At 42.0% G+C, this 15,823-nt stretch overlaps 1 protein-coding gene across 5 annotated transcripts in view; it reads right to left on the bottom strand.

The window, feature by feature from the left end:
- Positions 1-15,823, bottom strand: part of TBC1D1 (TBC1 domain family member 1) — a 246,921-nt gene that overhangs the window by 90,007 nt on the left and 141,091 nt on the right. For 3 of the 5 annotated variants that reach the window (XM_021717489.1, XM_021717490.1, XM_021717493.1), the window contains 4 exons: positions 8,909-9,037; positions 7,286-7,372; positions 3,130-3,410; positions 475-636 (listed from right to left, as the gene is read on the bottom strand). In XM_021717489.1, the coding sequence (XP_021573164.1) occupies positions 475-636; positions 3,130-3,410; positions 7,286-7,372; positions 8,909-9,037 (659 nt within the window). The remainder of the gene's footprint in view (positions 1-474; positions 637-3,129; positions 3,411-7,285; positions 7,373-8,908; positions 9,038-15,823) is intronic. The other 2 variants (XM_021717491.1, XM_021717492.1) reach the window with 1 other exon arrangement.

The raw sequence follows: 15,823 nt of genomic DNA, 5'->3' as shown, positions 1-15,823 counted from the left end.
TCCTGGGCTCAGATGAACCTTCCGCCTCAGCCTCCTGAGTAACTGGAACTACAGGAGCGTACCACCACACCTGGATAATTTTTGTTTTTTGCAGAGATGAGGTCTCATTACGTTGCCCAGGCTGGTCACAAACTCAGGGCTCAACTGATCCTCCTTCCTTGGCCTCCCAAAGTACTGGGAATACAGACATGAGCTACCATGCCCGGCCTTCATAATAATTTTTAAAAATTTAATCAATAGTAAAATTAAGTTGATTCAAATAACAGCTGGATAAGAGACCAACTATAAACAAGAACACACACACACACACACACACACACACACACACACACACACACACACACACACACACACACACGCGTGGTGGCTCCGGCTTCCTGAGGGACATCCCCCCCGTGTGGCAACTCCTTGCACATAAGTGTAAGATCCCCAGGAAGACAGACAACACTGAACTTGCCATGCGAGCGGGCTCACCTCTTCGGCACAGCATTCCCACTGTGCTCTCCGCTGCAATTATGTTTTAGGTATTTAAAAAAGTTGGGCGAGGAGGCGGAGGGATTAAGACGAGGTGGAGGGGCAGGAGCAGAAGACGGGGCTGGGCACCGCGTAGACTCGCCTGTAGGCAGAGGGTCCACACTAGACAGCAATCAGAGAGAGCCGAGGGGTTAGCGGCGAAGGAGGGCCCCGATGGGCACTGAGCAGACAGAGAAGGAACAGACAAAGAAAGAGAAAACCCGCTTGTCTCCTCATCCCCACACAACTGTAGAGAGTAAACCTCTTTCTACTTTTCTCCCTCATCGCTGTTCTCTCTCTGGCAAAGATCATTTTCAGTAAAAACAAACAAACAAACAAACAAACAAGAGTTTGTCAAAGGCCACTCCTGACCAATTCCCACCTGTCTACGTTCCCACTCATACTTTTTTTCCCTCTACCCTCTTTTTGGGAATTGACAGGAAAACATAGGGAAAAAAATTAAAACAAAACCAAAAAAAAATAAACAAAAAAACCCAACGTTTTCAAAATATATTTCTTTTCAAAAGGATCCATATCCTGTCCTGAACTGCAATATCTTGTTTCTTGTACATGGAGAGTGTTCCCGAGAGGACAGGAAAGCAGCATGGCCGATGCTAGGCAGACAGACAGACAGGCATGTCTCTACCGCCTTCATCGCCGGTGTCCATGATAAAGCTACATTCTTAGGGGAGAAAGAAGAAGTACTGATACTAAGTCCTACCACCTCTGGCTTGTGAGAAATGGCAGACTTCACAAGAGAACTAGAACTGTCCAGATAGGAATGTTTCCACGATCACAGAAAATGCCAGAAACATGGGTAAGGTGGAACAGATACTGCGCAGACAGGGTGTTAAGAAATGTGACATGAAACTTACACAGTTACAGCCAAACCACGCTTATTTCTAAGATGTCACATTTGTTCAATATTTGCTTTGGCAGTAGGCTCTGCTTTTGTGATTAGTTATCTAGCCGAATTCCAAAGAACCAAGAACTATTTTCAATGGTTGACTATAAACAAAGCTGAGCAGCACTGTGATGTCATTTGGAATTGTGCTCATCACTTCACTGGAAACGTCTCCAACACTGCAGTACAGACTTGACCTCTGAAACTCTCTGTTATCCAGGAATGGGCCATGTGGACACATGTGTCCTGTGACGTCTGCGGATGTCAGTCAGAGGAACACAGCAACTGCATGTAAGTGTGGCCCAAATCCATACTTATTAGATGAGGCATTTTTAAGGATTTTTAAAGTTATTTTATTTATTGTATTTGTTTAAGTTGGAGTCTCACACTGTGGCACAATCACGGCTCAAAACAACCTCAACTTCCTGGGCTCAAGCGATCCTTCTGTCTCAGTCTCCTGAGTAGCTGGGACTACAGGCAAGTGCCACCACACGCAGTTAACTTTTTTATTTTTATTTTTGTAGAGACTAGTCCTTGCTATGTTGCCCAGGCTGGTCTCGAGCTCCTGGGCTCAGGCAATCCTTCTATCTTGGCATCTCAAAGTGTTGGAATTATAGGCGTGAGCCACTGTACCGGCCTAAAGTTATTTTTATTTTTTTTATTTTTTGAGTTGGAGTCTGACTCTGTCGCCCAGACTGGAGTGCAGTGGTACACTCCCGGCCACCGCAGCCTCGACCTGCTGGGGTCCAGCGATCCTTCCGCCTCAGCCTCCCAAGTAGCCGGAACTACAGGCGTGCGCTACCACACCCGGCTAATTTTTGATTTATTGTAGCGATGAGGTCTCGCCAAGATGCCCAGATGGGTCTCGAACCCGCGGGCTCAGGCAACTCACTCGCCTCAGCCTCCCAAAGTGCTGGGATTACAGGCTGAGCCACCGAGCCTGGCCTAAAGTTATTTTTAAAGATCACTCTGTGTCCATTTATTGTCTCTGGCACACAGGGTTAAATTAATTGCTACGGGACCCTTGGATGGAACAGAAAGAACTTCTGATTATCCTTCTCTAAACCAGAAAATGTCAACTGTTCATTTCAGCCCAACTCCAATGAAATTAGTCAATCTTGCTAGAAGAGTCTAGAATTCCTAATGAAAGAGATTTTAGAAAACATATACTCCAATTTTGTTTTACAGAGAAGTTAATTTTCCCAGGTCACAAGTAGCTCACAACAGAGCCAGGATCAGATTCTGAGGCTGCCAGGTCTACCCACATGACCCTTTGAGGCCAGCTCGTTCTACCTGCTCGGCTAGTTGGGATCGCTATCTCACCATCCCACCACAGCTCTGTTCCAAGTCTTCCAACAAGGAAAACCATCTGCTCACACACTTGATGGTTTCCTTGCTAGTGGCAAGTCCCACAGTCAATAATGTCTCTTACAGCATTGAGGAGGCATTCTGATACATGTTGGGTGCCACTTTTGCTTACCTTCACCTGCTTCCTGATGCTACTTGTACCAGTTACAACCATCTCCTCTATCTACGGATTTCCTAAGGGAACTGGGAAGGAATGTAGCACTGCGTCAAGTTTTATCTTGTGAAGCCAGGAGTAGAGCCTGACTCATTTCTCTTTCAGCAAGTCCGTGTGCCCGGGATGTACATACCTGGCTAGCCACAGATATGCCCCAGCTATTTAAACAACAAATGTAAACAAATCTTACTTTCGGTCATGAGGCGTCTCTGTGCTCACTGAGTGATACCTCACAAGTTTCCTCTGTGAGACCCCTGGAGACCCCTGGGCAGGTTCCAGAGGCTCCTGGCATTCCACGGGAAGATGGCTCAGGGTGTTGGCTCGCCTCCGGAAGGCCTGCTGGGGTGACAGTGGGGCAGGCTCTTCGGGGAGATGGCTCTCAGCATCCCTGGACAGGTCATCTGAGGAGTCGGGGAGTTTGAAGGAGCTCTCAGAGACTGGCAAGGCCTCCTTCTCCCACATGGATGGCTCCTGGTGGTAGACAGACAGCAGATCAGACACACCACACATGGAGGACTTTGTGGGATCTACAGATAATTAGGCCCGGTGCTGGAAAACATTTCACTAAGCCCATCTTGTGAGGATAATGACATCTAGAGGCTGCTGCCCAAAGTGTAAGAAAATAAAGGTTCATCAAATGTCTGTTCCTTAAAGACAAGATGCTGCTTTGCTGGAGAAATGGGGACATGGCCCAAGTACAAAAGCAAAGGACAAAACACACAATATATAACTGTTCTGGGCAATGCCACAAATAGTTCCCACTCTCTAGAACACAGGACTCTTAATAGCTGCTTATAAGAATGAGTGGGCCAGGTGTGGTGGCTCATGTCTACCATCCCAGCACTATTATGAGGCTGAGGTAGGAGGATCTCTTAAGGCCAGAAATTCGAGACCAGCCTGGGCAATACAGCAAGACCTCACCCTTACAAAATTTTTTTTTTAATTAACCAGGCATGGTAGCACACACCTGTAGTCCCAGCTACTCGGGAGGCTGAGGTAGGAGGATCATTTGAGCCCAGGAGTTTGAGGCTGCAGTGAGCTATAATTGTGCCACTGCACTCCAGCCTAACAGAGCAAGACCCTGTTTCAAAGAAAACAAAAACAAAAACAAGGAAGCATGAGCGCTTCACAACTGGTCTCCACTGCTTAATCAAGTTCCTTATCTTTGCCAAGAGTGTTCATACATGTTACACTCATACTTTAAGGCTCTCTGTGAACGTGATCTATTGCTGAGATTTAACTTGATAATCTTGAGACTCAAAACTCTACCAATATTCTTAGAATATAGGAAATCTCTCTCTGGGCACTTCTTGCTGTGACTCAGAAGAAATCATTTAACATCTTCCTATACCTCAATTTTCTCATCTGTAAGGGGTAAACAGTTATATCACCGAGTTTCAAGAACTAAGGAAGATGATACAACCAAAAGTACTTTTTATGCTGTAAAATGCTATACAAACAAACGTTATTCTTTTCTTAAATATTCAATAAATTGACATTTGTTGAGAATCATGACAATATTTGAAAATTGCATGCTTTCCTGACACAGGCTTTTGAAGAATGAGCTACTATCACTCATGCAAACTGGTGCTTAGCACTGCACCCTGGGTACAAAAAAAAAAAAAATAAGAGGAAGTATATCATTTTGCCCCTACCGACACGCTAGATGGGATAAGTAAGTCAACATGAATAGAGCAAAAATGCATAAGTGCATCTAATAGTGGTCTAGAGAATCTAAATTCTGTTTATTTGATGCACAGTTAATTCTAGATGACAGGTATTGAGGATTTTAATTTGAAAAAATTAAATTTGTTTATTGCAGGGAGAGGTCATATACATTTAATTTTATAGAAATTTGACAGAAATAGCTTAATTCCTATCATACTATGAAATATTAACTACTTTTATAACAAATTTTCATTCTTCAGGACTATCTATTTCTGAGGATTCTTTTAGGAATTTAAAATTTTTTCTGAGCTGGGCATAGTGGCTCATGCCTGTAATCCCAGTACTTTGGGAGGTGGAGGTGAGAGGACTGCCTGAGTCCAGGGGCTCATGATCAGCCTGGGTAACTTGGCAAGATCTCATCTCTACAATAAATCAAAAAAATTAGCTGGACATGATGGCGTGCACCTGTAGTCCCATCTACTTGGAAGGCTGAGGGGGAAGGATCGCCTGAGCCCAGTAGGTCAAGGCTGTGGTAGCCATGAGCATGCCACTACACTCCAGCCTGGGCAACGGAGTCAGATTCTGACTTAAAAAAAAAACCAAAAACAAAAACATGTCTGAGACAAACACATCACAGAAAGCAATCTCCATCACGCAAACTGGTTCATCTAAATTCTTATTAACATCCTTCCAAATTATGTGAAATAGTTAACCCTTAGCTTAATTTGATAGCCAAAAGGGCCACTTTCAGTTGTCAAATTTCAAGGCTATCCAGCTTCTCTGCCGTCCCCAGAAGACCAATTAGAAGGGGTTCAATGATACAAAATAGCATCTCTCTATGGTAGTCTCTCCATCTGGGATGAAGAAAAGGCAGAGATAAGGCATGTACGGAAAGATACACAGTACGTGTAGGTGGCTTCCAAAAGGCTGCATATCTCTCAGAATTACCCTAGAAAATGAAGCTATGTGTATATTCCTAGATCTGCATTTTGGAGAAAAATAAAAAGCAAGCCCATTAGACTTACTGGAAAGTCACCTGAGTGACATGATTTCTTTCCTGGTGCCTTTACTGACACTGATCTATGTGGAATGCTTTCTCCTCTGTTCACTTCCGTGGGCACAATGCCTATAATTTCTTCGAGATTTAATTCCAAAGCATAATTGCCTTCTTTCCCCAAAAGTCTTCCCTGGTTCCACTGACCAAACCTGACTTCCCTTCCCCTTGCTCCTCTGCCATCTAAGTCCCAGCTGCTCATATTTGTAACTCCCCAGAGTGGGTTTGCAGACAGCAGAATCGCCTGGGAGCTTGTCAGATATTTGGCATTCCAGTTCCCAGGCCTCCTTAACCAGAATCTGCACTTTAACCAGAACCCTTTGTGGAGGCTCTTGAGATCTGAGAGCCACTCTGCTAAGGAGCTGTTTCTCAAGTTGCACACCTTAACACATTAGTAGGCAGTACAATTTAGTAGCTTAATGTGAGCATTTTAAAAATAAAATAGGATACCTGGTCCATTACCAGGGAAGAGAGGACCAGCTAGAAGCCCGAACTTCACCTGCATACAGCTTACTTATGTAGTAAATCCTCACTTGTTTCCCCAGAACTCTAAAATAAAAGTGTGTAACTGAATGAGGAAAAAAATAAAATAAAAAAGAACAAAATACCAGAATAAAAGAAAACAACAAAATGGCAAAGGTCTTTCTCTTTTAGAAAATTATTTACATATTCATGAACTAACCTTCCTAATCCAAAGACATAAATTGAATAAAGACTCTTAAAAAATAAAAGTAAAATAAAATAGAACAGACAATACCAGTATGTATCATATGCTGTTCATAGTAAATACTGTCTTGTGAACTTTTCATTTAATGTGGGAGTGTGTAGGCATGTGTGTCTGTGAGCTATGTCAAAAAGTTAAATGTGCTTCTTACTCCTGGCTACGGTCTAAAAACTCCTAAAGCCATGTGTCTAGGAGGGACCACAGAAGGATTCACACCTTTCCTGAGGTAAAGACCTGACCCCCAAGACACGCCTACCCTCACAACTGCTATAACAGCAGAAGGAGAAGCTGGCCCTCCCAGCCCCAAACTCAGATCCATTTTTTGGTAATTATCAAGCTGAACTAACCAGGCTTAAGTATGCTTCCATTCTCAAAAGCATGTGATTAAAACAGGACACAGACACAGATTTATTCTCAAAGAGAACTGTTAGCTTACTCATGATCACAAAGCTGTGCTTGGTGGCAGACATCAGGGGTGAAGTTTAGCCGCTTATCTTTTTTTTAAAAAAAAGCTTAAAAAGGAAAGTTTAATTATAATCATAGAGCTAGCTACAGGATAAAGTTTCAGAAATTTAAGTTGCATATTTCTCTGATTCCACAAAACCACGCAATTCTTTTTTATTATTGGAGAACCTATTTCAGAAAGAAATCCATTGGATGCTCTGAGCAAATTAGATCATAGCCATCTAAAACTGTGATACTGGATCTATCTTGGTTTATGGAACAACCAACGGCTTTTCTATGAAATACCTTATGTTACAATAGAACTACATGGTCAGCCCTGTGCCAAGAAATCTGAAGGCATCAGACTTTAAACGGCTGCTGGAGGTATGTAGACAGGAAATGAATAAGACTTATTTGCTGGTTTCTTTGGGGTGTCATAAAGAAAAGTGTGCTTACTTTGCTGGTGTTTCTTAATGTACTAGACACGGAGCTGTCCAGATCCACGCTGGTGGAATGTTCCTGCAGGCCTCTGGCCTTATTACCCTACATGAAGAAAAGGCAGTTGAGTTACGACCCTGGAGGCTTTAGCAAAGGTATTGGTCAGAAGCATCTTGGTCTACTTCGGTAAGCTCAGGAGAAAAGCACCAACTAAGATGCTGCTAAGCATATATGTACATTAAGACAATCAACATCTCTGTCATTTTTTGTTGTTTTTTTTTTAAGTAAGACACCAACTTAAATGTCCCAAAATGCCTTGTGGATGAGTCACTTGGCAGGGATGACAGGCAGGAAGAAGAGACAATTTGTCAATGAAAAAAATCAACTGCTCGAGCAAGACCACTCAGCGACTCTTTCCCCAGGTCACCCGTCATAACCGGCCAGCTGTATGTCACTCAGACAGTGTTCCTTCTATTCCTTCGGGAGTTATCAACCACAGCCCCTTCCAACCCTGGCTTTGTAAATGAACTGCTTTTCATGATCTTAGAGATGTTGCAAAATTCTCAGAAACATCTTCAAACAAAATAAAATTTAACTTTCTTTTAAAAAAATAAAGTAAATGCTTCAAAAAATTGAAAAGAACCATGAGAAGGTATCACACGCTCCAGAAAAGTGTTAAATTTTGAAAATGAAAAATATGATTTCTCAGATGTGCCATCAAGGTTTTTTAAACTCATGTGGGGAAGGGGCAATTTCTTTTTTTTGAGTAGGAGTCTCACTCTGTCGCCCAGACTGGAGTGCAGTGGCCGCTCCCGGTCACCGCAGCCTCGACCTGCTGGGCTCCGGCAATCCTTCCGCCTCAGCCTTCCGAGTAGCCGGAACTACAGGCATGCGCTATCATGCCCGGCTGATTTTTTGACTTACTGTAGAGATGAGGTCTCGCCAAGTTGCCCAGGCGGGTCTTGAACCTGCGAGCTCCGGCAATCCACTCACCTCAGCCTCCCAAAAGCGTGGGATTAGAGGCTGAGCCATCGAGCCTGGCTTGGGGTGATTTCTTAAAGAACTGGAGCATACATGTACTCTGTTCTTCATGTAGAGCTGTAGTTAGCAAACATTTTCTGTGAAGCTCCAGATAGCAAATAGTTTATGCTTTATGGACCATATGGTATCTGTGGCAACTATTTAACTTTGCACAAAAGAACCCTTAGATAACAGATAAACAAATGGATGTGGCTGTGTTTGAACAGAACTTTATTTTCAAAAATAGAAGGTGGGTTCCAGAGACCTGTCAGTAGCAGGTGACAGCAACTGGTATTTTACGTCATCTACAGAAAGAACAGGACCCACACCTCAGTGTATCAACTCTGTGCTCTTTACAGGAACTGGACAAAAAATAACATTCTTTCAGGATGCAAAAAAAATTCCATGGGATATAACACCAAAAAGTGGATTTTTTTTTTTTAAAGCCTAGGCCAAGTTACAAATAATTCATAATGCAGATAACATCATTCTAAGACTGAGAAGACATAAAAAAGGGTTTATACTTCATGATGAGCATGGATAGAATGAAAACATAGAACTGAACACTATACTGTCTTAAAAGGTAATTTAACTTACAGCAGGAGAAATTATGCTACTTACCCGGGACAAAATACTTTCTAAAGACTCTGTTAAAGATCTCTTCGCTTTGTTTTTCAGCATATCGAGCCTCAGTCGAGTGGCACTGGGTGGTAATTCACTTCCAATATTCTCCGCTGCGCTCTGCGGTGTCTAAAAAGGAGAAAGGATGAAAAGTGAAGTCACGGAGTGAGAATTCTCTCTTTTTGGCACCGAGCAATCCTTCAGATTCTGTCTGTGACTGTGACCCTATCTCATCTGCTCTTTAGTGATGCGGCTACAAGTCTAGGAAATAATTGTGCCTCAAAGAGTTGCTTTGACTATTCCAAATGAAATGAGGCAACGTGCTTTGAAACCAATCAGCTCAGGCTCTCCAATAGTATCAGAGATCTGTCATTTATTAATGAGCCCTCATGCAAGTTTCCTACTGTCTTTGAGCCTCAATTTCCTCTCCAGTAAACTGAGACCAACAACAAAGTCTAATCATAAAACTGTGTAGTTAGATTAAAACAGGTAGAGTATGTTAAGTGTTGAGCACAGCATAGCTATTATTAGCTTTTCAAAATGAAGCAGTCAACTTACCTTCTGGGACACTTTGGAGGATGAGACAAAATACATTTGTCAACTGCCTATACTAATCCCTTCAGCCCATTTTATATATCTCTGTCCTCCCTGTTTATTCTTCCTCCTGCTTCTATTGTTCCCGTCACTCTTTCGTTCCCCTTTGCAACCAAGCTTCTCTTCCTTAACTAACCACAACATGAAAGGGAAAACATCATGGAGTTTGCTTGACAACTGCTAAATGAAGCTTAGTGTTACTTATTAACAGGGACATATGTTTAAAAAGCAAACAAACAAAAACAACAACAACAAAAACTACATGGCTGGGAGCAGTGGTTCACACCTGTTATCCCAGCACTTTGGGAGGTCAAGGTGGGAGGATCACCTGAGCCCAGGAGTTCGAGACCAGCCTAGGCAACACAGAGAGACATCACCTCTGCAAAAAATTTAAAAACTTAGCCAGGCGGGATGGCATGCACCTGTAGTCCCAGCTACTCAGGAGGCTGAGACAGAAGGACTGCCGGAATCCAGGAGGTCAAGGCTGCGGTGAGCCGTGATCATGCCACTAGGTACTCCAACCTGGGCGACAAAGTGAGACCTCAACTCAAAAAAAACCCAAATAAAATTAAAAACTACAAAAAAAAATCTCAAAATTAAATTGTGTCTTATGTAGATTCTCAGCTGACTGCTTCCTGCTAGAGGGTGATTCTGTTAGACAAACAAACAGAAAAATCTCCCAATACTCCAAACACCAATATATTCTTTGTTGTGGTTGTTAAATATTTTAAACGTACATAAAAGTGTTGAGACTAAGATGGCAGACACTTTTGTGCTACCATTTGGCTTTGGTCAAGTTAGCATTTGCAGGTACTGGGAACAGTGAGGCGCCCGGCTCGGAGTGCAACGTCCAGGAGAAATGTGCCCCTGCTGTTCTCTGGCTCTGATCCAGGTCATCACTTGCTGTCCCTCTCAGATCCCTCCACATTCCCACTCCCCACAGCTTTTCTTGCAGAGCTGTTATGAGATGTAGATAAATTAACAGACATTAAAACACTTAGAACATACTGGATCCTTAGCTGTCACGACTCATCTCTCTTGTGCTTCCTACTTTTTTTTCTTTTTTTGAGACACGTTCTCACTCTGTCACCCAGGCTGGAGTGCAGTGGCGGGATCCTAGTCCACCACAGCCTCAACCTCCTGGGCTCAGGTGATCTTTTTTTTTTTTTGGTAGAGATGAAGTCTTACTATGTTGCCCAGATTGGACTCAAACCTAGGCTCAAGTAATCCTCCTGCCCCAGCCTCCCAAAGCACTAGGATGACAGGTGTGAGCCACCACATCTGGCTTGCTTCCTACTTTTAATCGGAAACATTATGGACATCCTTGAAGCTTCCTGACCACCATTCCTTTCCCCCCACCCAATCATATGCAGAAATAACCACTCTCCTGAGTTTGGTGTGTATCCTATCAAACCATGTTTTGTACGTGTATATGTCTATGTGTATCCACAAGCCACACACAATGGTTTGCATGAAGTTGAAACTAAATGGATAGTTTCATATGTGCATAGCCTTATGCAAATTCACTATTTTTCTTCCAGCGCTGTTTTTGAGATTTATCCATGCTGACAAACATTCTTTGATTCACTCTCTTTAGCCAGAGTGCAATATTCCACTGCATAACTCAATTTAGTCATGTTCCTATTGTTAAACATTTATTCAGTTTTTGTTGTTATTGTCTGTTTTGCTCCTACAAAGGAGACCACAGTGGCCTCTCTTTTGCAGAGCTCCTTGTATGCTCATGTGAAAGATTTTTGAAAAGGAAATAATGAGGACTATCCTTGCTGGTCTGTGGGATGGCACCTCTTCAGCTTTACCAGATACCAGCAAGCTTCCCTACCCTAAAGGGCACCGGTTTATGCTCCCAGCATCAGCATAGGTGAGTTCACCTTTATCCAGCACTGGCAATCTGATGGGTATATAATGTTCTCCCCAAATGCCTTCCCCTCATTCTATTGCTATAAAGCATTATTTTATTCAATAATCTACTGTTGAAAAGGCTCTGTGACTTCTTTGAAATAATAAATCCTAATTCATCAATGAATATTATACATGTTTCAAGGCAGAAAAGAGAACCGATTCTCATTAAGAGCTATATTTGTCTTTGTCCAATGATCCATCATTTTACTTTTATGAGAATTAGAACATGCATCAAAGGAATGGTAACACGCTTGGCAATTCCTTTGAGAAAAGCAACATCTTTTGCCTTTGCGTTTTCATACTACTAAGAATACTCTGGACACGTAATACTGGCTTGCTCAAGAATGAGTGTATGAGCAGTGAAAACCGGGCTAGTCTATGGAAAATACAAACCCATGGTAATAGAGACTCATGGGGTAGATACTGACACAGTGCCTGCTAAGTGCTGTGCCCATGGGCAGGCATCTTACTAGCTGCAATTGGTCTTGTGCAATCACTGATCAAGTAAAAGGGCCTGCCCGGCCTTGAAGGAAAAGGGAATTATCCACCAAGGGCCCCAAGGACTACCTTCCCTCAACACCAATTTACTCACAAAGTTCCAAAGCTGTAGAACTGCTTTCAGACTCTAAATAAAGTTTTCATAAAACTGGAGTAAACGGAATTGATTGTTTTGATATAAAATATTGGCTAAAAGACTAAAGAGAGCAGCATCAGTTAGGAAATCCCACATAGACAGAAGAAAAAGTACATTGGTGCGTGTTTTGGGACCAGGCCTGAAGAACCCGTGACATCATTCAACGTTTCTTCTGTGCTCCTCTGCCATCCAAAAAGATTTCTGTCTGTGTCTCTGGCCATAATTCAAATGTAATTTGAAAATAATTCACATTGAGAAAGTCATTCACATTTAGAAAGTGACATATTCCTTATCTATCTTAAAATAAGCCTCTAGAAGTTTCTCCTTTGAAGATGATGCTGGTGCCTAGACAGTTATTTCTATTTTGCGGGCTCCACAGTGACAGTCTGGAGACACGTTTTAAAATCTGATGCGACACCAAAAATTTTCAGTTCAGAATTTCCCATCCTGTGTTGGCACAATGTATCTACCCACAGTCTTATTTATAATAAAGTAGATCAAGTGCTCATCAAAAGAAAGGAGAAATATACTGGGATATAAACACAAGGAAATAGAAAGAAATAAACTACCAATACAAGCAACAGTACGGAGTCTTAGAAACACTATGCTAAGTGGAAGAAGCCAGAACTGAAAAAGTACGTACTGTATGCATCTATCTATTAGAAGTTCTAGAACAGGCAAAACCAATCTAGGGTTTAAAAAGAAAAAAACTCAAGGGAATATTTTTTGCCAGTGAGGACTGACTGAAAAAGGCATATGGGATTACTTTTTGGTGTAATGAAAATATTCTATATTTTGATAGGGGTCTGAGCTACCTGAATGTAGAAGTTCTCAAAACTCAAAAATTGGTCTACTTAAGATGTATGTAATTTGGCTAGGTGTGGTGGCTCATACCTGTAACCCTAGAATTTTGGGAGGCCAAGGTGAGAGGACTGCCTGAGCCCAGGAGGTTGAGACCAGCCTGGGCAAGATGGCAAGACCCTGTCTCTACAATAAATCAAAAAATTGGATGGGCATGGTGGTGTGCGCCTATGGTCCCAGTTACTTGAAAGGCTGAGATAGAAAGATTGCCTGAGCCCAGCAGTTCAAGGCTGCGGTAGTTGCAAGTATGTCACTGCACTCCAGCCTCGGTAACAAGTGAACTACCAACTCAAAAAAAAAATTTGTGTGTGTGTGTGTATAATTTACCATATGTAAATTTTATCTTTCCAAAATTAAAAACAAATAATAAACTGGAGTTAGTGACACACATACTAAAGTGTTTAGGGATAGAATGCATAGACATCAGAAACTTACTTTGAAAGGCATTAAAAAATAAAGTGGACTAACAGATGGATAGATATATGATTAGCAACTATAACAAAATGTTAAAGACTATAAATTCTGGGTGGTGGGTATATGAGTGCTCACAGTATTACTCTTTCCACTTTTCTGTATGTCTGAAATTTTTCATAATAAAATGCCAGAAAAAAAAGAATCTACAAGAAAATGGATACAGGCTGATCAGTAAGTTATATAGCATTACATTTTGTTAAGCTTATTTGTATACCTAACCCTTAACTGTACCCCACAATATCATAATAAAAAATATTGATTGTTAAAAAAAATTTTTTTTGTTAAGCTCCTAAAAAATATAATGATTAAGATAAAGGCCTTAGCCCTCACACAAACTGGCTCTGGCACTCACTAGCTAACTACTTAACCTCTGTTCCTTACTTCCTTATCTCTAAAATGGGTATTTCACCTCCTACCTCAAAAACATTGACGTAGAACAAATGGAATAATTCATTTAAGGAATGAGAACTGTGTCTGGTACATGGCAAACACTCAGTAAGTAGCAGCTAATTTCATATTAATTTTTGTGAATACAGTTGGGTGTCGTGGCTCGTGTCTATAATCCCAGCATTTTGAGAGGCTGAGGCAAGAGGATTGCTTGAGTCCAGGAGTTTGAGACCAGCCTGGGCAGCATAGTGAGAACTTGTCTCTTAAAAAAATCATGGTAGTACAGGTCTATGGTCCCAGTTACTTAGGAAGCTGATGTGGGAGGATCATTTGAGCCTAGGAGGTCGAGGCTATGGTGAGCCATGATTGTGCCACTGCACTCCAGCCTGGGCAACAGAGTGAGACCTCAACTCAAAAAAAAAAAAACGTTTAAGTAATCTTTGTGAATACAGGCAGAAATGACAAGTTCATTGACCAAAACACAGCAGACTCTAATTTACAGGTCTTTGCTCAAATTGAATCCTTTTCCATGAGATCAAAGAATTCATTCAGCGTTTTTTCTAATTTATAAGTCCTACCCAACACTCTCCTTTTGGTCTTTGAAAAGCTCACAAAGCATCCCCACTGACTCTGAAATGCACAGCACTGAGACCAGTGCTTTTGAAAGCCAGTGCTCAAGAAGTTCTTTGTCAAAGCCATGGATCTACCTCTGTCGAGGTCACATCACCATACATTTTCAAAGGCTATAGGAACTGCTAGGTGCAACAAAAAGGTAATGAAGTCCATGTGGTTAAACTGGCAGCAGGACAGGTGAGTAGGATCCTGCCAGTGAATCTCAAGGCTACATCAGAAGGTTCTACAAGGTATCTGTTCCTCTGAAAAATTCACTTCTCAGAGCCCATGAGGGCGTCCAGCGTGTGGGATGTCAACCACATCTGGGGATCTGGACAGCTTCCTGATAGACACAAACGTGAGACTTCTGGGTCACATAACGTATAGACATCCCTAGTGTAAGTGTCATGCAGACGCCACCTCTGCTTGCAAACTCTACTCAGTCCCTTTTATATTAAATTCTCTGATGTTTTGAAACCATTAAATATATTTTTCCACTGGAATGATCTATGCCCAAATCATAAAAATATTCCCTGACCCACAAAAATGTGTCTGCAGTTAGTCAAAATTTTCCATCCACCATAAATGCTTAAAATCTTTAGTAAAAGAAGACTTTCCATCGACCATAAATGTGCCATGCCCCTTGCTAGCAGTTATAAATTATCTTGAAATTATCAATTTTCTGGTAGAACAAGTCAGATTGACTCAGAAAAAAAAGACAGAATAGGGAAAAAGCTATCAGTGGCACAAGAGGGGAGAAGGAGTGGAAAAGGAAGAGAAACAGGTTGGGAAGATGAATTAGAGAATTAACAGAAAACTTAGCGTGACCCATCCAAAATTGAGCAAGAAGGCACAGAATTCCAAAGCCATCTTAAGCGTAGGTTGGAAAGGGAGGAATGGCAAGAAACCATCACCCAAAGTCAAAAATAAATACCACACACGGGTGTCAGGGACAACTGTTAAGGGCCAGTGAGATGAAAAGCCATATCAGACACTGTCCATGAGCTCTCAGGGCTCAGGAAAGGCACGTGAATGCCAAAGCCAGTTGGAAAGTAGAAATCTAACAGGGAGAACAGCCAAGTGTGCACCCATGAAAACTGTACCCTTAGTTTGGATCCCAGACTGGAGGCCACTGAAGGCAGAGAGGACATCCCTGAGCCCGGAAGTGCCTTTCGAACGTGCACTCAGGAGTACCACGGTACTTCTGTCTGGGCAACAGAGTGTGACCTCAACTCAAAAAAAGAAAGAAAGAAAAAGAAAAAGAAACGGGCAACACATATTTGGAAAACTAAAGAACTGTTTCATCCTTTACTGATTTTTCCCTAGATTTTCTGGTCAAGATGTAACTTTGGCAAATGTGTATGTAAAATGTGTACGGTTTGAAGCTATTAATGGCTTACTAGGAATGGTCTTGAGTGGTGGGGCTGGGGGGA

This window comes from Carlito syrichta, unplaced genomic scaffold, assembly GCF_000164805.1.
Source record: "Carlito syrichta isolate Samal-C Ts95f unplaced genomic scaffold, Tarsius_syrichta-2.0.1 Scaffold309784, whole genome shotgun sequence".
Taxonomy (NCBI): Eukaryota; Metazoa; Chordata; class Mammalia; order Primates; family Tarsiidae; genus Carlito; species Carlito syrichta.
Note: the sequence above shows the minus strand (reverse complement) of the source record. Positions and strands in the feature narration are given on the sequence as shown.